The sequence below is a fragment of the Protomyctophum parallelum genome, assembly GCF_964188405.1.
Source record: "Protomyctophum parallelum genome assembly, chromosome: 10".
NCBI classification, from domain to species: domain Eukaryota; kingdom Metazoa; phylum Chordata; class Actinopteri; order Myctophiformes; family Myctophidae; genus Protomyctophum; species Protomyctophum parallelum.
The window spans coordinates 44,395,777-44,421,491 of record NC_139704.1 but is presented as its reverse complement, the minus strand read 5'-3'; the positions used below and the strand labels follow the sequence as shown (position 1 = coordinate 44,421,491).

Here is a 25,715-nt window from a genome sequence, read left to right as displayed (position 1 = left end):
TTAGAGGCCGATGTGTGATTAAAATCCTGGACATATCAGACACGTTCATGATTTGTGCACATTAATGTTGCAAAATGGTAACCTACCATTTGGCTCCGCCAGATTGCGGCAGTATTGTTGAGTTCACCAGTTCCCTCCTCCTGCCTGCATCTGGTCTCTCTTAACCCATTCTGACCTGAGATCAGATTCATACGAGGTTTTCCACTGGACACACACTGGTCTGATTAACCCATTCTGACCTGAGATCAGATTCTAAAAAATGTCAGTCGGTGGCGCGCTATGAGCTTGTAGATCTGCTATTTTTCAATAGCTAAAGCATAACATGATGCTGACACCAAAATGGGTTCCCGTTCAGAATGGGATAAGCAGAAACGATGAACCAGAAGCAGCGGGATAAAAATCTGATATCTTCATAATCATTTTGAGTTGTAGGTTTTGTTAGGTTGAGACACCGGCCGGTGTCAGAGACACTGACACACTGACACACACTGACACACTGACAGACACTGACACACTGACAGACACTGACACACTGACACACTGACACACACTGACACACTGACACACTGACACACACTGACACACTGACACACTGACAGACACTGACACACTGACACACTGACACACTGACACACACTGACACACTGACACACTGACACACTGACACACTGACACACTGACACACTGACACACTGCTCACACTGACACACTGACACACTGACAGACACTGACACACTGACACACTGACAGACACTGACACACTGACAGACACTGACACACTGACACACTGACACACACTGACACACTGACACACTGACACACACTGACACACTGACACACTGACAGACACTGACACACTGACACACTGACACACTGACACACTGACAGACACTGACACACTGACACACTGACACACTGACACACTGACACACTGACACACTGACACACTGCTCACACTGACACACTGACACACACTGACAGACACTGACAGACACTGACACACTGACACACTGACACACTGACACACTGACAGACACTGACACACTGACACACTGACACACTGACACACACTGACACACTGACACACTGACACACTGACACACTGACACACTGACACACTGACACACTGCTCACACTGACACACTGACACACACTGACACACACTGACACACTGACACACTGACACACTGACACACTGACAGACACTGACACACTGACACACTGACACACTGACACACTGACACACTGACACACTGACACACTGACACACTGACACACTGACACACTGACAGACACTGACACACTGACACACTGACACACTGACACACTGACACACTGACAGACACTGACACACTGACACACTGACACACACTGACAGACACTGACACACTGACAGACACTGACAGACACTGACAGACACTGACAGACACTGACAGACACTGACACACTGACACACTGACACACTGACACACTGACACACTGACACACTGACACACTGACACACACTGACACACTGACACACACTGACACACACTGACACACTGACACACACTGACACACTGACACACACTGACACACACTGACACACTGACACACTGACACACTGACACACACTGACAGACACTGACACACTGACAGACACTGACAGACACTGACAGACACTGACAGACACTGACAGACACTGACACACTGACAGACACTGACAGACACTGACAGACACTGACACACACTGACACACTGACACACACTGACAGACACTGACAGACACTGACAGACACTGACAGACACTGACACACACTGACACACACTGACAGACACTGACACACTGACACACACTGACAGACACTGACACACACTGACACACTGACAGACACTGACACACACTGACAGACACTGACACACACTGACACACTGACACACACTGACAGACACTGACACACTGACAGACACTGACACACACTGACACACTGACAGACACTGACACACACTGACACACACTGACAGACAAGACAAAACAACACCAGCCGATCAGGCCTGGCGAAAAATACAAAACAAGCCCCATCCCATGCATGTAACTTGACAAAATTGTAAAAAAAACGAAGCTACAGTCAGTAACTAACTCATATTTCGGACATGGCAGCCTGGCTCATTAATTAGCATGCAGAAATTCATTTAATTAGCATGATATAAAATACCATAGCACTGCAGAGCAATAATACACTAATGCAATGTTAAATAATATAGCTCTGCCTCCTCATCATTTTGGTACCAGAGCCAATGTGCCTCTTCCTCCCCCCCCCCCCGAGTTGTTGTTTGCTGCTAACTTTACTTCAGCACCCCTGAGGTAATTGGGTCAAATATTTAATGTGCTGTAGGTGAAGACACCCTTGAGAAAGTGGTTGGAAAGAAAAAAAGGAAAAGGTGAATGTGTGTGTGTGTGTGTGTGTGTGTGTGTGTGTGTGTGTGTGTGTGTGTGTGTGTGTGTGTGTGTGTGTGTGTGTGTGTGTGTGTGTGTGTGTGTGTGTGTGTGTGTGTGTGTGTGTGTGTGTGTGTGTGTGTGTGTGTGTGTGTGTGTGTGTGTGTGTGTGTGTGTGTGTGTGTGCTGCTGCAGGGAGGCAAACGATGGTCCAGATGAAGTGGACCTGTTGGTCTCAGTGGACCATGTGCTATTCTGGACATGTCATAATGGCTGAATATTCTGCAAAAATGGATGAAGGTTATGCAAAACATTGAACGTTATGGCAAAATTCAAAAAGGGGGTAATAATGACACAATCTCTCCCCAACGATGACAGCAACTATCCATGTACAACATAGTAAAACAATTGTTTCTGTTTGCAGTTTTAACATCAAGTCAAAGCCTGTCATCCTTGTATTTACAGAAGCAAAATGATGCATGTACAATAATATAGGTGTTGAGTTGGCAATTGAAAAGCCCTCGTTCCATATCAACAAACTGCAGTTATTTGAATAGCAGTGTCAGTTATGCTACATTGTTGCTCCTAGTCTCATGCTGCATTCACACTGGCAGTGACAAAGCGAGCTATGAGTCATTTTCAATTGAAGCCAATGAGATGAAGACAAACAGATGCCCAGCATTTGTCACTATATACTGTATGTAACACAAATACGAATCAACTTTCTTCAGTGCTCCAATGATGCAGTGAACCATCGATCAATTTTATATTTTTTTGTTTCACCATTTTGCATTTTCACCTCACTTCCCTTCTCTCTCTCTCTCGCTCTCTCTCTCCACAATTCATTTAGTTTAAGCTTTTTATCCAGTTTCCTCCCATTGATATACCAATTGATTCCTCCCCTAACACACATTTATGTGTGCTGTCACTGCTAGAGCAGGGCTACTCAGCCTTTGATGGCTCAGGGGCCACAAAATACCAAAAGTCCAAGGGCCGCAAGTCCAAATAATGTCGGTCCTATATTGGATTTTTTTATTGTCCGTGATTTTCTAACACATTATGAGTTGTCTAAAAATTGAGGAAACGCACAGAAAACAGACTTCATTTCCATCTAGGAAAGGCCAAACCTCATTGAAAAAACGTATTGTCATGACATGGAATGATTATTAATAAAATGTAGTTACAAATTGAGGCTTTTATTCACAAAATGTGATGAGAACATGAACAGACTACTGTTGCAAATAAATCAAATATCAGAGATAACCAAGAGGCCAATAAGCCATATCACAGTCTCATGGACTGGTACAAATAATAACATACCTATAAATTACAGTTTTGGAAACAAACATATGTTTCCTACTCAATGGGTTCAGGCTCTCTGGATATAATGATAAGGCTCTCTGGACATACTTGATTCCGAATCAAGAATCAGGCTTCATTCACCAAATGTGAATTAGTAACAGTGCAACAATGTAATAAGTGCAATAAGTCATTGGCTGATTGGCTTCAGTCAGTGGCTGACAAACAACAGCAGAGAATCATGCATATCTTCCAGTGACATTCATTCACACTTTTCGTTACTAATTACTGCCTACAAATTAAAACGAATAGTTTCATAAATCAGGTTTGATTTGGGGCGACATCTGGAGAGAGACGACATACATCGGGGATGGTAAACAGTAAACGCCACAACTACGTGACGAGAGAGAGAGATATAGAGGGAGAGAGGGAGAGGGAAGGGGCCAAGGGGGAGAGATGGAAGGAGAGGGAGAGAGTGAGAGACTTATTACTTAATGTGTCTGCATTTTCCCCACGCCTCCGACAGTCATGCATGCATGCATGGGTCTCTTGTCAATGCGCTGCGTTGCGCCGTTTTTACTTGATAATTCCCATTGCACTTTCACAGATCCGAAACAAGCCAGGAGGATATTCTTTGCACAAGCACAAAACATGCTGCTTTCTGTCCGCGCCCGTAACTTGTTTGCACTTCCTCATGACGGTCGGTGTTTACCGAACGCGAGCCGATATACAACTGCACAACGCGTCGTGGATACATGCTGCAGCGGTGCTTGTGGACTTGTAAATCGACAACAACAACAACACAGCCACTTTTTGTCAGCAGGAAGAACAAACAGCTCAGTAGCGCATGATCGCATTGTGTTGTTACAAACGCTAGAAATGACTTTTCTTCACTGAAAGCAGAACAAACATATTTTTTATTGGTATGACCATGACGGCCCGGTGGGCCGCATGGACATGTTGGACGGGCCGCATGCGGCCCACGGGCCGCGGGTTGAGTAGCGCTGCTATAGACCGATTCACAGAGGGTTTCCTGGGTGCGGCCATTACTGAGGTGTACCATTGAGTGCAGCAGCACTGATTAGCTACACCTGGCCTACGGAGCACCTGCTCCATGGATTACCCCTCAGTAATGGCCGCGCCCAGGGCACCCCTCTGTGAATCGGTCTATAGAGCGTCGCAGTCCCGCCCACATTCATGATGACGCCAGGCCCAGGAAATGAATCCCAATGCATTTTTCCCATAGACATTTCAAAACGTATTTATTTAAAGACCTTTTAAGCATCGTACGAAGCCAACTCTTGTCGTCGTGACAAATCATGACAACACACCCAATATTTTGGACCAAACAAATAATTACAAAGAAGAAAAACAACAAAAAAATGTTGTAACCTGCCGTTTTTTTTCTACTTTGTTTGGCCCGAGAAATTGTGTTTGTTGTCGTGATTTGTCACGACAAGAGTTGTCTTTGTCCGCGGTGTAAACGTCTTTAAATAAATACTTTCTGAAAAATCTATGAGGAAAATGAACGGGGGATTTCTTTTCCGGGTCTCTCGAGGGGGGGGGACTGTGACGCTCACCTGCCAGTGAGGAGCCCCCACCGGGAGGACGCAGTGAGGAGCCCCCACCGGGAGGATGCAGAGCCTCCGTACTACTCCTCCAGTGAGGAGCCCCCACCGTGAGGACGCAGAGCCTCCAGTGAGGAGCCCCCACCGGGAGGACACAGAGCCTCCAGTGAGGAGCCCCCACCGGGAGGACACAGAGCCTCCAGTGAGGAGCCCCCACCGGGAGGACACAGAGCCTCCAGTGAGGAGCCCCCACCGGGAGGACACAGAGCCTCCAGTGAGGAGCCCCCACCGGGAGGATGCAGTGAGGAGCCCCCACCGGGAGGACGCAGTGAGGAGCCCCCACCGGGAGGATGCAGTGAGGAGCCCCCACCGGGAGGACACAGAGCCTCCGTACTACTCCTCCCGCCCCAACACTCCCTGCTGACATGATTTTTCATCATGTATTTATTCAACAAAATCAGCATATGTTATTTTATACACTATACAAACTATAAGCGTATTGGCAAGATTGTGTTGTCAAAGGTGCCCGGCGCCCATTGTATAGCTCTGCTTATTATGCGTGGGTAAGTGTCGGGGGGGCAGACACACTTGAATAAAAAATAGTGTTAGTGTAGAGAAGTTGTGATCGACATGATTATTTATGTGGAATGGTTACTGTGAAAATATTCCAGTGAAGAATGATATCAAAAAATAAACTTTGGTTGAATTGAAAAAGTTACACAGTATGACTTTATACCGCAGAGATTTTAACTCAACTCAACTCAACTTTATTTATATAGCACATTTAAAACAACCATAGCTGCCACAAAGTGCTGTACAGTACATAGGTAAAACAGTAAGTAAACACATAGACTAAAAACACAGAATACAAAGACAACACACAAAACAAGAAAAGGAGGGGGGAGAAGCAAGTTCAGGAACAGAGGTCTCATGCTGTGTTAAAAGCCAAAGAATAAAAGTGCGTTTTCAGTGAGGTTTTAAAAATGGCCAGAGAGGGGGCCTGCCTAAGTTGCAGGGGAAGGTCGTTCCAGAGCTTTTTGAGGCGGAGGTCTACTATTTTTGAAAAATCGAAGAACGACAGGATGTAAAGACATTTTTAGAATCTGATCTCAGGTCAAAAATAGGTTAACACCATCACGTGGTTCTCCTCTGCATCATTCTGCAGACAATGGCTTGTGGACTAATGAAGCAATCAGAACCCCTTACCTCCATGGGTTCAGCACAGCGTGCTGGAGAACCCTATGACAACACACAGCATGGGCTGAGTGGAGAACCCTATGACAACACACAGCATGGGCTGAGTGGAGATGATGTGTGGGTGGCTGGGTTTGGCAGATTGGCAGTTGAATAAAATCTTGTGGCTAATAAAACGCTTTTGTAGTTGTTAGAAGTCATCTCGAGATAAAGCTATAAATGTGGCAACATTTTCATCATTCCATATCTAGTCATATTTAATTGATTAGCTAGGAAATCCGTGGCGCAATAATTACCAGCCAATTATGTATTTTCTTGCACCGACTTTTCTTTTGGCAGTTTCCGTCAATAATATTTATAACGGTGTTGAAATGTTTAATTTTTACATTGATGCCTCCCACGCCTACTTGTCTAAAACTGTCATTTAATAAACTCATAAAATTTTATAATTGCCCATGTTGTGTACAAGCGGACAGCCTTCCAATGAGATTTCATCAACTAATATAAGCAGCAACAAAGGCATTGATTGGATGTCTCCAGACCGTCTTCAAGCGTCTCGTGATCCTGGGTTACAGGAGCTGTAGATAAAAGATGGATAATTATTCTATCAAAGAATCTTCACCACGCTGCAGGTTTAGTTTTGTCACTAGAATAATGAGACGCTGTGGAAACACGGTCAATCCCAAACCAAGTTTGAAGCATCACATTGATATTCTACCAGCAATGTAACTAACTACTCATTTATTTATTTTACAAATGCACCAGTGCGCAAAATGCATAAGGAAGGTATTAGCCTAATCCACATCCCAATATCTTGAATCAAAAATGATGCATGACTTCCCAAAGCTTTATTATTTATTTTTGTGATAATCCTTTCTTTGCGCTTACAGTAACATTCTAATCTTGGACCGCTCTACATTTACTTTTCAGTTCTACTTTCCACAACTGCATATATATATATATCCCATTCTGACCGGGCACCCATTTTGGTGTCGGCATCATGTTATGCTTTAGCTATTGAAAAATAGCAGATCTACAAGCTCATATCGCGCCACCGAGTGGCGCGATACGAGCTTGTAGGTCTGCTATTTTTTGAAAAATCGAAGAACGACTGACATTTTTAGAATCTGATCTCAGGTCAGAATGGGTTCATCAGACCAGTGTCTGTCCGGCGGAAACCTCGTATGAATCTGATCTCAGGTCAGAATGGGATATATATCTACAGCATTCCCAGAGGAGCCCCCCTCACCTACTTGAGTCTCAAGTCTCTCAGGGAGGGTCTTGCATCTCTCAGGGGGAGCGTGTCTGTGGACCCCACAGGGGAGAACCGAAGCAGGGGGAGCGTGTCTGGGTCCACTGGGGAGAACCGAAGCAGTCCCCACACCTCACAAAGGCCTCTTTGATGGCCTTTTTTTTTTAACTTTTCTTCTTTTCTAGCCCATTCTGACCTGAGATCAGATTCATACGAGGTTTCCACTGGACACACACTGGTCTGATTAACCCATTCTGACCTGAGATCAGATTCTAAAAATGTCAGTCGTTCTTCGATTTTTCAAAAATAGCAGACCTACAAGCTCGTATCGCGCCACTCGGTGGCGCGATATGAGCTTGTAGATCTGCTATTTTTCAATAGCTAAAGCATAACATGATGCTGACACCAAAATGGGTGCCCGGTCAGAATGGGCTAGATGGGCAGACCGATGACACCTGGATCTCGTGCATAACATTTTGAAAATCATTTGTCTGTATTTTCCACTTCATCCTGTCATAATCCAGGGCAACACTCAGAACTACACTGTCAAAAATAATTCTCAAGAGATTACAAAGGGGACCAAACGGACCCATAAATAAGGGTCCATTTGTACACTGAGAGAGCCAATTTTACTCTGGTGGAACTGAGACGTCTGGATTCAAGCGTATTTCAGCTACCGTGTGTTTGATGTTCTGTGGTGTCTTTATTTGAGTTGTTGTGATGGTTTCTGAGACACATTGTATGCTCAGTTTGTGACAAAAATGATTCCATACATATGTCGTCACACTCTAGTGTTCCTTAGGCAGACGATCGGATATCTGCATTGCAGAATCGAAGCAAGGACTCGAGGGCAGTCCATACATATATTGGGATAATATCGGGGTTGGTTTTCAAAGCAATGGCCGTAGGTTTTTCAGCAGAGGCTTTCAACACTGTTCTGGCCCATAATATATTGACTTTTCATGTCATCAGACGTATCGTTAGGCAGACAGCTCTGATCGAAGGCTACCCGAGGCCACACACTGACCACTATAATGGGAACCTTTCCGTTATCAAGGACTGCTGGTATACAGCATATCCCTGCATCATAATAAAGTCTAGAATCTCTAGATAGTGGAGCTTCCGTTCTGCAGCAGTGTAAGTGAGATGTCATTGTGTGATTTTGTTGGAGCTTTGTAGGAATGCAATATACAAGTATGACCACCTGACCACCTACCAAGGCCGCATTTAACCGTTAATGTGCCATTAAGCTGTTTCACAGCTAGTGCCGAGTTGTATAGTGAGTAGTGACGGCAGAAATGTGCGTAACATGGCTTTCCTTTTTTTCCTTTTGACTCTGTAACTAACAGAAAGCGCCCACGCAGTGTTCATGTGGAGGAATATCTGATTGGCATTTTTAAACTGCCCTGTAATATTAATTAGTTTTCCCTGTCAAAAGAAAATGGTGAAAAGCTCCCATATAATCCATACTCATATAAAGTAGGTATGCGTCATGCTGTAGTTGCATCATATATACAGTAGCGATTGGGTGGCGGTGCAGTGCAAGGGTAAAGTACTTGTTCTGTAAACGCAATTAGCCTGTGTTCACTTCAAGGGAGGGGAGGGGAGGGTGGATCTGTGCTGCTAGCCAGCACGTACTCCTACGTACTGTACTGGGGCCACGGCAGTCAGCCCACGGAGTTGGATAGGACGAGCAGGATGAAGGGGGGTGCCATGACGAGCAGGATGGAGGGTGGTGCCATGTCATCCTGGGGGGGGGGGGGGCATGACTGGTGAACCATGGTGGCAACACAGAAATGCGTGTCGGGGGGGATGGGGGGATTCATTGACTAAATTCAGCGACTAAATTGAGATAAAGAAGCAGGCTAAAAATAATTGGCTAATCTTTAACCCATTTTGAACTGTGTTCGATTAAAAAAAAGAAAAAGAAAAGGCTTCTAAATCCTATTTTTTTTCTCTGAAAAAACCATGTTTCTATGTCAGTGGTGCTCAACCTTTTTCATGTCAAGGACGCCCAGAATGATCTCTATTTGGCCACGGACCCCCATCTCAAAATATGTAGTTCCAGGGACCACCCCCCCCAGAAGCAAATATTTTACTTAAAAATGTTCGCTCTGAAATATATACTCAATGATTTGCGCCACATTTTAACGATTTTTTCTAAAATAGCAGACCTACAACAAGAAAAAATAGCAGATCTACAAGCTTGTAGCGCGCCACTCGGTGGCACGCTGTGAGCTTGTAGATCTGCTATTTTTCAACAGCTAAATTATAACACAATGTTTAGAACACTAAAAGGGGTTCCCGCCCAAAATGTGTTATAAAAATAACTATTCATCATAGATCATATAGTGTGTGTTCATAACCCATTCTGACCGGGCACCCATTTTGGTGGCGGCATCATGTTATGCTTTAGCTATTGAAAAATAGCAGATCTACAAGCTCATACCGCGCCACCGAGTGGCGCGATACGAGCTTGTAGGTCTGCTATTTTTTGAAAAATCGAAGAACGACTGACATTTTTAGAATCTGATCTCAGGTCAGAATGGGTTCATCAGACCAGTGTGTGTCCGGCGGAAACCTCGTATGAATCTGATCTCAGGTCAGAATGGGATAAGGACAGCATGTTCCAACATCGTTTTTCGATCGGTTCACGTTCACGTGTCAAGGCCCCCACCGCCACTCATTTTTCTGGCGGTTTACGGCACTGCAGGGACCTCTAACCCATTCTGACCTGAGATCAGATTCACACGAGGTTTCCACCGGACACACACTGGTCTGATGAACCCATTCTGACCTGAGATCAGATTCTAAAAATGTCAGTCGTTCTTCGATTTTTCAAAAAATAGCAGACCTACAAGCTCGTATCGCGCCACTCGGTGGCGCGATATGAGCTTGTAGATCTGCTATTTTTAAATAGCTAAAGCATGACATGATGCCGACACCAAAATGGGTGCCCGGTCAGAATGGGCTAATGACATGTAAAACCGCTACCTCGAACAGCGTGCCTTTATCCACGGGGAGGCCCCGCTAATGACGCTTACCCCGGACTGCAATTTACACAGTAATGAGATGGGAGATTTATTTACTGTATACTCAGACACCAGCGAGGAGTGATAAGCTGAACGACGGGGGAACGGCAGCAGCGGTGACTCTCTCATTGCCCCGGCTGCTGGCTTTCATGTCAGCCCACAGCGAGGTGTAGCCAAGGATCAGTCACTGCAAACCAACATGTCACCGTTGGCTCATTTGCTGTGTTTCCACAGTGGCATACAGCAGTGGTTATATCATGATCGAGTAAGACAGTATATTAAGGTATCAGTGAGTTTTCTTTGTGACGCTGATGAATTGGAATAAGAAGTATAATACGACAATAGTTCCATTCATTCAAGCTGGAACACGATTGTCGATCGAGTGATCATTAAAAGAAATGTGCTCAGAGTGCACATGGCCCACCCATCTGACCACTTAACACGGCGGACATTCGACTGCCGTGTGAGTATATATGGGTGGGTGCATTTTTTTTTTTTTTTTTAGATTTTCAAGTGGGCCCTGAGGCAGTGGCAGTGGGTTGGGAACCAGTGGCATATATACCGTCTTTGGTTGTTGGTGATGAATATGAGATTCCATAATTCTGCAATATTACATGCCCTTGTGTTCTAGAGTTGAGTAGACCTATTTTTGGTGATTAGCACCTAGGGTGTCGGCCTTCTCAGGGTGATATATCCTGGAGCCGAATTCCGGTGGCTAGCCTATATGTATAACAAAGGAGTTTGTAGACCTGAAGGAACAGACTGGTTGATCAAAGACTTTGCCACTAATAATATGCAAACAAATGTCGACACCCCACGCCAATGTAGAGGGCTTAAGTAGTGACCAAGAATACAATAATTTGGTCAGTTGGGGCGCAAGCCTTGTGTGGAGACGTCAGCCACTTTGCTGGCTGGCGTGAGTCTGTCTATGTTGTAAGCTGTACTTCGTTGAAATAAACATCGTGGAACATCATCTCGTCTGTCTGCCTTGCACATTTCTCTCCTGTATGGTATAAAATATACATCATTGGTTTGCCAAGGCAGCTCTACTTTTGTGCAGAGCAAAAATAGGTTTCTATCAGTCAGTGTAAAATATAAAATAAGAGTGGAGTCAGTCACTTCTCATGGTGTTCTCGTGTGGGTGGAGAGAGAGAAGGACATGTATTTGCACTGCTCTGCCTGTTTGGTTTTCCCTGTAGGTTTAAAGAGACAATTCAGGCCAGTCCAGGTGAAATGGCATTTCAAGAGCGTCTAACTTCCATGTTGACATGTTTTTTTTTTTTGTTTTTTTTTTGTGAAACACACTCAGGTGGGCGGGCCATACATAACGCTGGGAGGAATTCTATTTTTATTGTATTTTATATTGTATTTTTGCAGATATACCCCTAGTATTTATTATAAATCTTGTCATGCATTTTATGACATGCCAAGAATCGTGACGCTAGGGTTCATGTAGTAAGTGTTCATGAGCCAATGGGCTGTTGCAGCATTTGCCAACCCCCCCTACACACACACACACGCACACACACACACGCACGCACGCACACACACACACACACACACACACACACCCTACCTCCCTCTGTTTGCTTCCTGCCTGCTTCAGGGCCTGGTCTGGGCTGTGCCACTGTTCCCCCTGCCACCTTGGTCTCACGGTGCCAGTCAAAGCCCAAGCCAAGCCATATGGTCCTGCCTTGACAAAATATGACATGACTCAAAGGTTTGCATTTACAGGCCCAGTCCACGCCTTAGCAGCATGTTCCTCTACCCCCGTTGGGGGTTTGAAATGAATGGAGTGTATATATATATATGTACAGTGCATACATTTATGCATAAATATCACTGCTTTTGCTTTTTGTTTTTCAGATAATATTGGGCATTTTCTTCATCCTGGTGGCACTTCTGTTCAATGTTGCTCTATTCATTTCAAAGTAAGTTGCCCTTTTCAAGTAAATTGTTGTGTGTGCTTCTCCAAAGCAACAGTTAACGTCATGTGCTATGATCTATGCTATAATTAAAGCCTTAATTAAAGTAATTATAGTATCACACTCTTTAATTACTTTAATTAAGGCGCTGTCAGTGTGTCATGTGCAATACTATAGGCTATATTGCGATATAGCAAAGATATCGCCCTTTCCTGGTTTTAATCACCTATATCTTATTTTTATACAAAAACAAAATGATCAAAGATGGTCAAAAAATAGCAATAGTAGTAGAACTACAAGCTCTCAACGCATTAGGAGCTTGTAGATCTGCCGTTTTAGAACATGTTTGAAAAGTTTAAAAGACATTCTTAGATTGTGTTGTTGTTGATGTTGTGTTTCAGTTTGGATAAGGCCCTCCATTCCGCTGGCATCAGCTCTGGCTTCATCATATTTGGCACCAACCTCACCAATCCACTGAATGAACTCCTGTTGACTCTGCAACCTGTGAGTTTACCTGGACATCTGTCCTGGAATTACAAAAGCTTTTGTATTGTAATGGCAAAAAGGAGTCATATTACTAGAATGAAGGATAATATAACAGCTAGGGCTGTGAATCTTTGGGTGTCCCACGATTCGATTCGATTCCGATTCTTGGGGTCACGATTCGATTCAAAATCGATTTTTTCGATTCTACGATTCTCGATTGTCCAAAAACGATTTTTTATTTTATTCAAAAGATTATTTTTCCAGATTCGAAACTATTCTCTATTCAAAATGATTCTTGATTCAATACATAGGATTTCATCACAATCTACTCCAGCCAACTGAAGTGATTAACTTGAAAATGACTGAAGACATGATGTTTACTGTAAGGGTGAGGGTTAGGGTGAGCTTACATTTCATATTATAAACACCATGTAGTGAAAACTCCTGTAACTAACCAGAAATAAAATAATAAAAAATAAAAAAATTGAAATTCAAAATTGAATTGAATCGTTCATAACGGGAATCGCGATTCTAATTCGAATCGAATAACAGCCCTAATAACAGCTGAATTCTAATGGGGAAGAAAACAATGCTTTTATAGCCCTCATCTTTTACCCCATATCTCATCACAGCCTAATGGCACACATTATGCAAGGGGTATTTGTTATTATTTATTTATTTTAAGCATAATCGTGCAAATGTTTCTGCATATTTTGCAACTTCCCGCATAGTACAGATACTCTTTATTTATATTTGCTGAAGTACGGTACTCAAGTAATTGTACTTTGTTGTTATACCGTCCACCAGTGTTTTTATTTATTTTTACAGCAGGTTCTCTAGACTGAGAAATATGAGTGACGGCGTTCCCCACTTGGTATTGCTCTGCTGGATAGCAGAATTGATTAAAACACGTCTGAAGCAAGAACACCGGCGTCGCAAAGAGCCAGTTGAATAACGTCTGCCATGTTAATGACAGCATACGAGAGAGAGAGAGATTATGACAGCATAATGATGAGGCCACATGTGAAATAAATGACACAGTAAACTGCAGGGAAAACGAGCGGCAGACAGAAAGACAAAGCATATTACAGGTCATTGTGCCCCCTTTGGAACCACCCTGGAAGTCCCTTTTTGACAGTGAAACCGTCCACATTTTCTCTCTGACAACCTCCGTTTTTTAGGCTGCAGCTTGCCCTGGAATTTTTAGTCTGTAAAAAAAGTATGGTAATTTGAAATTCCAAATGTGTAGAAAACCTTATACCAGGGGCAGGGGCGCTGGAAGGTATTTATACAAGGGGGGGCTGAAGGGTGGGAGCGAAAAATTTCGGGTATAATTGGCCTAATAATGACTTATTTAGGACCTAGTTAACCGAGTTAATCACAATAACAGTATGTGACTCTTATTGTGTTGTTGTTTGGGTTAGATTTCTTTAAACCTGGTGCAGGTGAAAGTAAAACTACAATAGGTTTTTGCTGTCTCGCCATGTTGTGTCTATCTGTCAACTCACTCCCTGTGCATTCTGCATTCAGCACGCTCTGATAGACATGTCAAAAAAATCTCCTCTCCACCAGCAGGGGGTGCTGGAGCACCCTCCGCACCCCCCTTCCAGCACTGATGACCAGGGGTGCCCAAAAGTTAGATCGTGATCTAACCAGTAGATCACAAAGGCTGTTCAGGTAGACCTGACATGACATGCCCCTAAAAATGTACAATTTAATATTACCAAAAAAAAAAGCATCTGCCGCACTTGAATTAAGGTGACTTGATTGACATTAATAGGGCCTGTCAGCTCAAACCCACAATGCAATACGAGAGTGTTCCACACAAACATCAGTAGCATTACAACGTTTTGTGTTTCTTATTATGTAATGCCAGCACCGCAATTCAAAAGCCCCCTCAGATAAACTTTTAAACGATTTTCAGCAATGGGATAATAATACTTTTTGGGCTGGGTACAGTAGATCTTGTTGAGCTGGTCATTTTGAAAGTAGCTCTCAAGTCAAAGTGTGAGCACCCCTGCCTTAAACCATATAAACTCCCCATGTCGGAGCATTGTGTGGGTATCCGCTCAAAAACACATGAACTGGTCTGATCCCTTTGACAGGCGTGGGGCGCTCATGACGAGTAGGCTCGTCTTGAGGCGTTTGATATTGCTATATATAACATTGCCTCGCTGTGTTTCATTTTTTTAACCGCTCCGGTTGCTGTGCACCGTTGCTAGGGTCCCGCCCGCACCGTTTGTGTTGACCCAACGACATTGGCTTCTGTTTCAGTCGCAGGCGTTTTTCTCTGAAACTAATGCGCCGTCTCTGGTGTTGAACAGATCGGCGATGTGTGGATGTCTTTTCTGATTATCCAGTGAGCGCGATGGGAACAATGTATGGACATCATTTTAGCTCGCTAGCATTGATGCTATGCTTTAGCACCCAAGATGGAAGAAATGAAATGGCCAGAAATCACCGGCACCCAAGCGCCATACCACTTGTGTCCAGCAGGCGGTACTCATTGTGTTAATGTGCACAACATGGTTATTCATTACAGCCAGTGGTTCTCAATCTTTTTCGTGTCAAGGACCCCCAAATCAACATTTATTAGGCCACGGACCTCCATTTGAAAACATATGCGACCCTGATAAGGGAGGATTTTTACGGCTCTAGCATGTGATTCCGAAACATATATTAATTTCATGGACCCCCCCCCCCAGTTTCACACGCATTATGCTACGGACCCCCGATTTAATGGCATTTCTATCTCTGGGGCCCCAATTTATATTGTAATAAAACCACTGTTAATTTAACTCTGAGAGTGTACAAATGCACAATTACAGACCCATAAGGGTCTATTTGGTTCCCAACTGTCTCTAATTGAGCTAGGTACCCCCTGGAACTCCTTGAAGTACCCCCAGGGGTCCCCCCGGACCCCACTTTGGTAACCCATAAGCGTTCATGTAATGTAAAAGCTATGTGGACTCTGCTATACAATTATATACCGTGTGGTTCTCAAAGTTTTACATTTCATGGAACACCATAACTAAATATCTACAGACCTGTGAGTGTCCATTTGGAACCCCCTATAGTCAAATCAAGTCACCTTTATTTATATAGCACATTTAACCCATTCTGACCTGAGATCAGATTCATACGAGGTTTCCACTGGACACACACTGGTCTGATTAACCCATTCTGACCCGAGATCAGATTCCAAAAAATGTCAGTCGTTCTTCGATTTTTCAAAAAATAGCAGACCTACAAGCTCGTATCGCGCCACTCGGTGGCGCGATATGAGCTTGTAGATCTGCTATTTTTCAATAGCTAAAGCATAACATGATGCTGACACCAAAATGTGTGCCCGGTCAGAATGGGTTAAAAACAACAGAAGTGCTTTCCATATAAAAATGACATGATAAAAATACAACATTTAAATAAACGTTCAGCAATACTTCATATAAGAAAAATAAAATATAACAACATTTTAAGGAACATGAAACAACAACAAATAGCCTACTAATTACAATTACAAAAAAGGTTTAAAACATTCACAGAGCTAGGAGCTGAAGGCAATGGAGGAAAAGGTGAGTTTTTAGGGAGGATTTGAAACATTCGATGGTTGGGCTGGATTTGATCTGTAGTGGGAGACTATATTCCAGAGTTTGGGGGCAATTACTGAAAAGGCCCGGTCACCTTTGGTTTTATGGCTCGTTGAGGGGACAGCAAGGGGCAATTGGGAGGTTGACCTGAGTACCCTGGAGGCTGGAGGTGCAGAGACCAGGTCACAAATATATTCCGGTGCAAGGCCATTTTGGGCTATAGGAATCGTTTAAGAGATAGAGGTAGAGGTAGAGATAGAGTTAAGGAATCGGACTCCCTAAGAGGGAATCGTTAAGGAGACGGAATTGTCAAAATCCTTAATGATCCCAATCGTAATCAAAAAACCCAACAGGAATGTGTTTCTTGTTACTACCATGTTTAAATTGCAGGGACACTTTAGTACAGATCTGGATTGGTAAATAAAATGGTAAATGGTGCATTTATATAGCGCCTTTATCCAAGGCGCTTTACAGAGATTGTGCATTACATTCACCCATTCATACACCGATGGCAGCGGAAACCATGCAAGGCACCAACTAGTACATCGGGAGCAATTATGGGTTCAGTGTCTTGCTCAAGGACACTTCGACAGTAACTCTGGGGGAGCCCGGGTTCGAACTGGCAACCTTACGGTTACCATCCAGGCACTCTACCCCTGAGCCACCGCCGCCGGATTGTGGTCTTACCTTGTCGTGATGACGCAAAACTAGTCCAATTAGCAAAACATATGTCGGCTCAGTTGAACATAGAAGATAATTATCCGTCTGGCTGACCTCCATTGTGTGATGAAACGGCTCTCACAGTCGCTATTTTAACACATAAACAAACTCAAACGATCACAGACATGCTGAACTAACCTTGCATGTGATTACCACTAAGGAGATGTGTTTGTGACTGAACTCTGGACTCTCTCTCTCTCTCTCTCTCACTCAATAATCCCTCCTTTGTGCTTCCTCCCTCAGGTTTTCCCATTGGACTACATTCTCATCACCGTCATAACCATGTACTTTGTGCTCACGTCCATGGCTGGCATTCGCAACATGGGCATCTGGTTCTTCTGGATACGGGTGAGAAGAAAGAGGCCCCACGTACTGTCCCTTTAACACCTCAGTGGTTCAAGGAACACTTTCCAACCTAAATCCCATTGTTCTCTCTATGGCCCCTTTTCCACCGGTTGGTTCCCAGTGGGAACCGGTTCAGTTCTTTTTGGTTTTTAGTCCATGAGCCAGAGCTCCAAAATTGAAACATTAATTATGAATTGAGTGTCCAAAACCATACCTATATTAGATTGTTATCACCATGAAACTTCCCCAATTGAGTACTTACATGAAGACAATGATCTATTGTATTACAAATTTTATTTTATTTTATATGCAAATGAGGCATTATGTAGGAAAATATGCAAAATAATCGAAAATATGAAAAAGCTACTACTGTGGAAGGGTTATCATGTATTTATTTACTTGTATTGATCCTATAAACAATTTAATATAGTGTATAGTTCGTCCACAAATGTTGGACCTCTGGCTCATGGACTAAAAACCAAAAAGAACTGAGGAACCAACCGGTGGAAAAGGGGTCTATGTGAGGAGATACAAAATACTAGTCACAGTAATCTATGTCTGATGTGCATTTCTCCATGTTCTTTCTGTGCACACGTTTGACGGCATCATTTAGCTGCAGTCTCCATTTTGTGATGTCATTTTTTGTTTTTGATAAGTAAACGGGAAAACATACCGTAGGGTGTTTATTTATCCACACTATATTCTAGTGATGCAAGATATTATCGACAGCATATTATCGATATCGGGCCAATATTTCATAGAGATCGGTATTGAACCAATGAGCTCAATTTAAATATAATATATAGTAATGTAATATATCGGTATCGGCCGATTTGACCATGCATATTAATTAAGCAATATTACACTGTCGTGGCAATAATCACGTTAACCCACACCCTCTCGTGTAATATTGCAATTCTACCACAGTCACCCTTAAAACTAAGAAAATCGCTGAAAGAATATTTTTTTTTAATGACAGATGTATTCACTATGACCACAAATGTCCCAAGAAACTAGCTAGCCTAGCCACCGAGTTTGCTAGCGCTCTGGGAGAACAGAGCAGCTGAATTTGTTTTGATTAGGTGAATTGTTTTGATTAGGTGGTGGTGTGTGGCGGTTTAACCACCGGCTAGAAGGCTGTTTCAACCAATCAAATTGCTTCCTCGAAACGACCTGTGGTAGAATATCGGATATCTCCCAAAACATGTCCATATCGTTCTTTTATTGTCCACCTCACTGCAGAATATTGGGAGACATTTAGGATGCAAATTGTTCCGCATTTCAATACTGTAATACTCCATGACAAATATGTATGTTTTCAATTCAAGTATTAAAAGCGCATATTATCGTCATCGAAGACATGCCGTGCACAGTATATTCTGGGCATGACAACTTTCTGACGAATGCAGACGGGCTCTATACACACACACACACACAACAACAACAAGGCTGACTGACGTTTTTCTTCTTTGTTGCAGTTATACAAAATCAGAGCCAAGAGAACGCGGCCCCAGGCCCTGCTGTTCCTCTGCATGATCCTCCTGCTGATCGTTCTTCACAGCAGCTACATGATCTACAGCCTCGCACCGCAGTACGTCATGTACGGCAGCCAGAAATACCTCGTACAGGTGAGAGGCAACCGTTCTGACGCCTTTAGACACCACCAATCAATGCCTTTTCCATTCAATCTGTCCACTTCGAGCTATTACTGTCTGTGTGTAATGGATGTCACCTGTGTGTGTGTGTGTGTGTGTGTGTGTGTGTGTGTGTGTGTGTGTGTGTGTGTGTGTGTGTGTGTGTGTGTGTGTGTGTGTGTGTGTGTGTGTGTGTGTGTGTGTGTGTGTGTGTGTGTGTGTGTGTGTGTGTGTGTGTGTGTGTGTGTGTGTGGGCGGTACATCCTTGTATAAGTGAATACTAGGGCTTTCAGGGAAGGCTGTCTTGTGTGTGAGCTCAGCGTGTGTGTTTGCTTAACCCATTCTGACCTGAGATCAGATTCTAAAAGTGTCTTCGATTTTTCTAAAATAGCAGACCTACAAGCTCGTATCGCGCCACTCGGTGGCGCGATATGAGCTTGTAGATCTGCTATTTTTCAATAGCTAAAGCACGACATGGGTGCCCGGTCAGAATGGGTTAATAGAAGCAAAGAAAAGGACCCTTTCAATAAGGCATCCTTCACAGGCTTCTCATCGCGATGTCGAGGCTGGACCGTCCATCATCTCTTTTCATTTCACAGTTTCCATATGCACACCGAAGCATGAAAGCTGAGGCAAAACATAGTTTACAAAAGTGCAAAAAGTGACATGGTGAAAATAAAAGTGACAAACCTCTCGTTTTCAGCCCCTGTAAGCCTTTACAGAGTTTAGAGCGCAAACTTCCCTATGACTGTCAATCATATTTATGTGAACAGGTTTCTAGCGTTTGTGGCTGTTATATTGTTTTCCTTCTTAACCCATTCTGAACGGGAACCCGTTTTGGTGTTAGCATCATGTCGTGCTTTACCTATTTAAAAATAGCAGATCTACAAGCTCATATCGCGCCACCGAGTGGCGCGATACGAGCTTGTAGGTCTGCTATTTTTGAAAAATCGAAGAACGACTGACATAGAAACATAGCTTTATCAGAAAACTGTCAGGATGTAGAAGACGTTTATATAATCTGATCTCAGGTCAGAATGGGTTAAACCATACGTTACTTACATATACCTACTGTATAATAGGGTATGTCGTCAGCACCTGTATAAGTGTAATTCATTCCCATGCTAATCAGACTCCATGCCTCCTATGGATATTATGTGTGTTTGATCTATAGAACCAGATGTCTCTCGAAGGGCTTTCATCTGGGAATTCTACCTCTGGGACCACCAGGAACTGTGACGCTGACGCGCCCGAAGGTACGTCTGACATATCTCTACTGAACACAACACTGTTTACATTAACACGTACAGCTCCAACGCCAGGAACCACATACGAACGGCCTCATCATCAAAGTCTGATCCCTCACAAAAGGAATTCATGCCAGAGTGAAAGAGGGCATGTGTAGCCTACTAGAGACATGAGCATGCCTTTGTACAACAGTGACACTTAAAGCCTATTCATCTTGATTCTTTATTTCCCGTGCTGGTTAATTGCAAAGACAACCATTTGGCCTCTTTTGCTGTAGACTGCTGTTTTGATGTCGTCATTGCCGGGGGGGGGGGGGGGGGGGGGGATTATTTTGCTATTTATTATGTGGCTTAATTGGCATTAATGAGCATTGTTTTCTCACTCAAGAGTAAACAAGCCAACATACAGTATTATTAAGTTAAGTGTATACACTATCCAGGGTATCTGCACATTTATAAAGTTACCATGTAATGAATTTCAAGACCTTTTTAATATCAAATTGTCTAATATTACGTAAGAAAGAGGCAAACATTGTGAAGATAGCTTGTAGATCGGCTATTTTCACAATGTTTTCTTTGGAACACAGTCAAATGAAATGTAATGTCTGCAGGTTTTTGGGGGGTACCGTACCCCTAACCATAGGTCATCCATGAATACACAACGTGAAATACAGCATCGATTTCCCAGTCACATTATCACAGTCATGTATTATTATTTGTCTAAATACTCGAGGTAGAATCAGGAGACAAACCAAGGCAAACAGTGCAGTGTCGCTGTCACATGTATACAGTATTGTACTTCTTATAACAGGAGATGTTTTTAAGCCCTAACCAGGAAAGGGAAGTACAGTATGAAGCCAATATGATGGTTAGTACATGTGATTAGTAAGAATAGAGAGAAGAACATATGATCCACTAGCTTACAGCACGTTGGGAAGCAACACTTTGTGAGCTTGAAATTCTGTTTTGAGCTTGAAATGTTGTTGTTGTTTAGAAATGTCTTGAAATTCTTTGAAAGTATCCGATATTGGTTAATAATTGAACAATTCTTTAATCTTTTAACCCATTCTGAACGGGCACCCATTTTGGTGTCAGCATCATGTTATGCTTTAGCTATTGAAAAATAGCAGACCTACAAGCTCATATCGCGCCACCGAGTGGCGCGATACGAGCTTGTAGGTCTGCTATTTTTTTGAAAAATCGAAGCACGACTGACATTTTTAGAATCTGATCTCAGGTCAGACTGGGTTCATCAGACCAGTGTGTGTCCGGCGGAAACCTCGTGTGAATCTGATCTCAGGTCAGAATGGGTTAATCATCAACCTACCTAATGTTTTTTCCCCTCCCTGTGAAATAATTGATTTGCCATCTGTGACGTTTTTTTTATTTTTTTGTATCCACAAAGGTAACACAGCAGCCGTTCTATCGCTCCCGTTGGCAGAATAGGGGGATAGATACTGCATGCGTTGTTTCAGTCCTCGCGTGTTCAATAACCCATTCTGACCTGAGATCATATTCATACGAGGTTTCCGCCGGACACACACTGGTCTGATGAACCCATTCTGACCTGAGATCAGATTCTAAAAATGTCAGTCGCTCTTCGATTTTTCAAAAATAGCAGACCTACAAGCTCGTATCGCGCCACTCGGTGGCGCGATATGAGCTTGTAGATCTGCTATTTTTCAATAGCTAAAGCATAACATGATGCCGACACCAAAATGGGTGCCCGTTCAGAATGGGATAATTCGAAAGAGCGTGATTTGTTTTGACTCCCGATTACCACATCGGTCACTCTCCCAATGTCTTCCCCCCCCCCCCATCCATGGTGACCTGAGGTCACTGTACTTACCTGAAAGCCACAGTGCGTATGTACGTACTGTAAGCATGAGTCATGACTGCAGAGGAGGGGGAACACTAAATCACAGTATATTAAAGCGTAACAAAGCTAAAATAATGTGCTTGTTCCGTTTCCCTGGGGTGATATATACAGGGCTGCACACAACTTTTTTGGTCTAGTACTCAGAAGAGCACCTGGAGGAGTTGCTTGGTGCTCCTAAAATGCGGCGACCCGTCTCGCCGGATGGATAAAAGAGGGATGAATAACTTATAGCAAAACAATATTTATTGGATGAGTGGGGAGTCAATGGAGGGTCTTGCAACTCTAGATTTAGCCCTAGAATGGCTCTTGTTGTAGATTCATCCCATTATTAAAAATATATAAATTTGCTAAAATCTAGGTCCATGTGTGGTCCAGCCCTATGGAATGCATATTATAATAAAAACAAGTTAACAACTTAAGGATAATATGATATGAGCATCAAAGCAATATTTAGATTTTGTATTATTTTGTATTTAAATAACCAATCTACTAGCTCACAACGTGTTGCGACACGTTGTGAGCTTGCAGATCAGCTATTTTTTTAACATGCGACACATCGTACGGCGAATCATACATCAGGCTTCCCTAGTTCCCTTTTGTTTTTAGATGAGGCGACGTACGTAGTCAGACAGTCAGACACACATGGCTCCTCGGTGAAAAAAATAAACAGTGTACACTACCCGACTTTACGATAATAAGGGACAGTATGTCGAGACACGGTGTTCATGTTGGGCAGCAGCAGTGCCAGTCCGCAATGCTTTAAACTCTTCCCACTCCACTATGTCGGAACTAAAACCTTAGTACCCGTAAAAAGTCGGTGGCCGGTGCCTAGGCTGTGAGAGACGCTAATATGGTTTCTGCCTCGGATTCGGGTTTTGAGACGGCATCGCACACGAGCAACCATGCTGCTCCAGCAGCCGGAAAACAAACACAAGCACAGTGGCAAATGGGAAGAGTGCAAAGCATCCAAAGCATGACCTTTTACACCGGGGACTACAGTAGTTTGCTATCTGAAACGGAGAAGAGAAGACGAAACTATTTGTGTAAGGTTTTCCTGTCAACCGCCCTCCGCCTCCTCCCAGGCTCCTAGCACTCAGAAAGAAGCATGGATCCTCCCCCTTATGAGTAAGGACGCGCTGTGATTGGGCCAGTAGCCACTTTGAGTGGCAGTCGGTGGGAAATGCTCTCGCCACAACATTTTCTAGTATTCTGGCCATAATAATCATTCTGGGCGGCCCCAGCTGTTGGTACGCAGAAGCGCTTCCCGGCGCTTGATTGACAGCGCATTTTTAATTTTTACCGCGCATGCGCACCTGCGCACCACTTATGTGCAGCCCTGGATATATATAACTGTTGGCCTTAGTTGATATTATTTATGCTCATACTTTAACCCATTCTGACCTGAGATCAGATTCATACGAGGTTTCCGCCGGACACACACTGGTCTGATGAACCCATTCTGACCTGAGATCAGATTCTAAAAATGTCAGTCGCTCTTCGATTTTTCGAAAATAGCAGACCTACAAGCTCGTATCGCGCCACTCGGTGGCGCGATATGAGCTTGTAGATCTGCTATTTTTCAATAGCTAAAGCACGACATGATGCCGACACCAAAATGGGTGCCCGGTCAGAATGGGTTAACCACTTCAGCCCTATATATATATATATATATATATATATATAGACCTACATATATATATATATATATATATATATATATATATATATATATATATATATATTTGTTGACCAGAGGCCCCCATGGGTGGATATTACTGGATAATGTAATCTAGAGATACCTATGTGGGGGGAAAACACTGCTTGGATTCTTACACGCAAGGTTAAAGAGGATGCATGTTCAGTTTGTTCGCTGTATTTATTATTTGTGCACAGGGAGATGCTTTCTTCTGTCTGACGGTTCTAGGCCTCGGGTAAACGAGCGATTCCTACTCCACGGTTAACCCCATAACTACCAGGCTCACTAAAGGTCAAGAACGTACAAATAACTGCAAATATTTGACAGCTTTCTCCTTTTCCTCTCCTCTGTCTTGTCCACAGCGAAAGAAGTCCGAGTCAGAATCCAATAATTCACTTGGTATATAATGCACTTCATAAGTAGACTTGTAGCGCTGAACATCAACACTGATGGGAACAATCAGTGGCGTGCACAGACATTTAGAGGGGCAGGTGCTCAAGTGAAAAAAGGGCACCTTGTGCAGCGCATTTTGGGAGGGAAACCCATTTTGGTGCTTTATAGCTATTGAAAAATAGCAGATTTACAAGCTCATAGCGCGCCACCGAGTGGCGCGCTACGAGCTTGTAGGTCTGCTATTTTTCTTTAATCGAAGAACCACTGACATAGAAACATAGCTTTAGATTGTGGGGGCCTAAATAATATAGTAGAAGCGTTTTTGATCAAGATTTGATCAAGATTTTTTTTTTTTTAAGAGAAAAATTGCCAAAAGGGCAGGTGGTGCTCTAGCACCCCCTAGTGTCTATCTGTGCACGCCATTGGGAACAATGGAAGAGCTGATTGCACAGAGCAGGGTTCCACCAATAGAACAATGGAAGAGCTGATTGCATAGAGCAGGGTTCCACCAATAGGGAACAATGGAAGAGCTGATTGCATAGAGCAGGGTTCCACCAATAGAACAATGGAAGAGCTGATTGCATAGAGCAGGGTTCCACCAATAGAACAATGGAAGAGCTGATTGCATAGAGCAGGGTTCCACCAATAGAACAATGGAAGAGCTGATTGCACAGAGCAGGGTTCCACCAATAGAACAATGGAAGAGCTGATTGCACAGAGCAGGGTTCCACCAATAGGGAACAATGGAAGAGCTGATTGCGTAGAGCAGGGTTCCACCAATAGGGAACAATGGAAGAGCTGATTGCACAGAGCAGGGTTCCACCAATAGGAACAATGAAAGAGCTGATTGCACAGAGCAGGGTTCCACCAATAGGGAACAATGAAAGAGCTGATTGCGTAGAGCAGGGTTCCACCAATAGGGGACAATGGAAGAGCTGATTGGCACAGAGCAGGGTTCAACCAATAGGGAACAATGAAAGAGCTGATTGCACAGAGCAGGGTTCCACCAATAGAGAACAATGGAAGAGCTGATTGCATAGAG

The 25,715-nt window shown here is 43.4% G+C and overlaps 1 protein-coding gene across 1 annotated transcript in view; it reads left to right on the top strand.

The window, feature by feature from the left end:
* Nucleotides 1-25,715, top strand: part of lmbrd1 (LMBR1 domain containing 1) — a 185,032-nt gene that overhangs the window by 130,475 nt on the left and 28,842 nt on the right. The window contains exons 10-14 of the mRNA XM_083775213.1: nucleotides 12,628-12,692; nucleotides 13,088-13,190; nucleotides 17,723-17,827; nucleotides 19,303-19,452; nucleotides 20,633-20,714. Coding sequence (XP_083631339.1) covers nucleotides 12,628-12,692; nucleotides 13,088-13,190; nucleotides 17,723-17,827; nucleotides 19,303-19,452; nucleotides 20,633-20,714 — 505 coding nt within the window. The remainder of the gene's footprint in view (nucleotides 1-12,627; nucleotides 12,693-13,087; nucleotides 13,191-17,722; nucleotides 17,828-19,302; nucleotides 19,453-20,632; nucleotides 20,715-25,715) is intronic.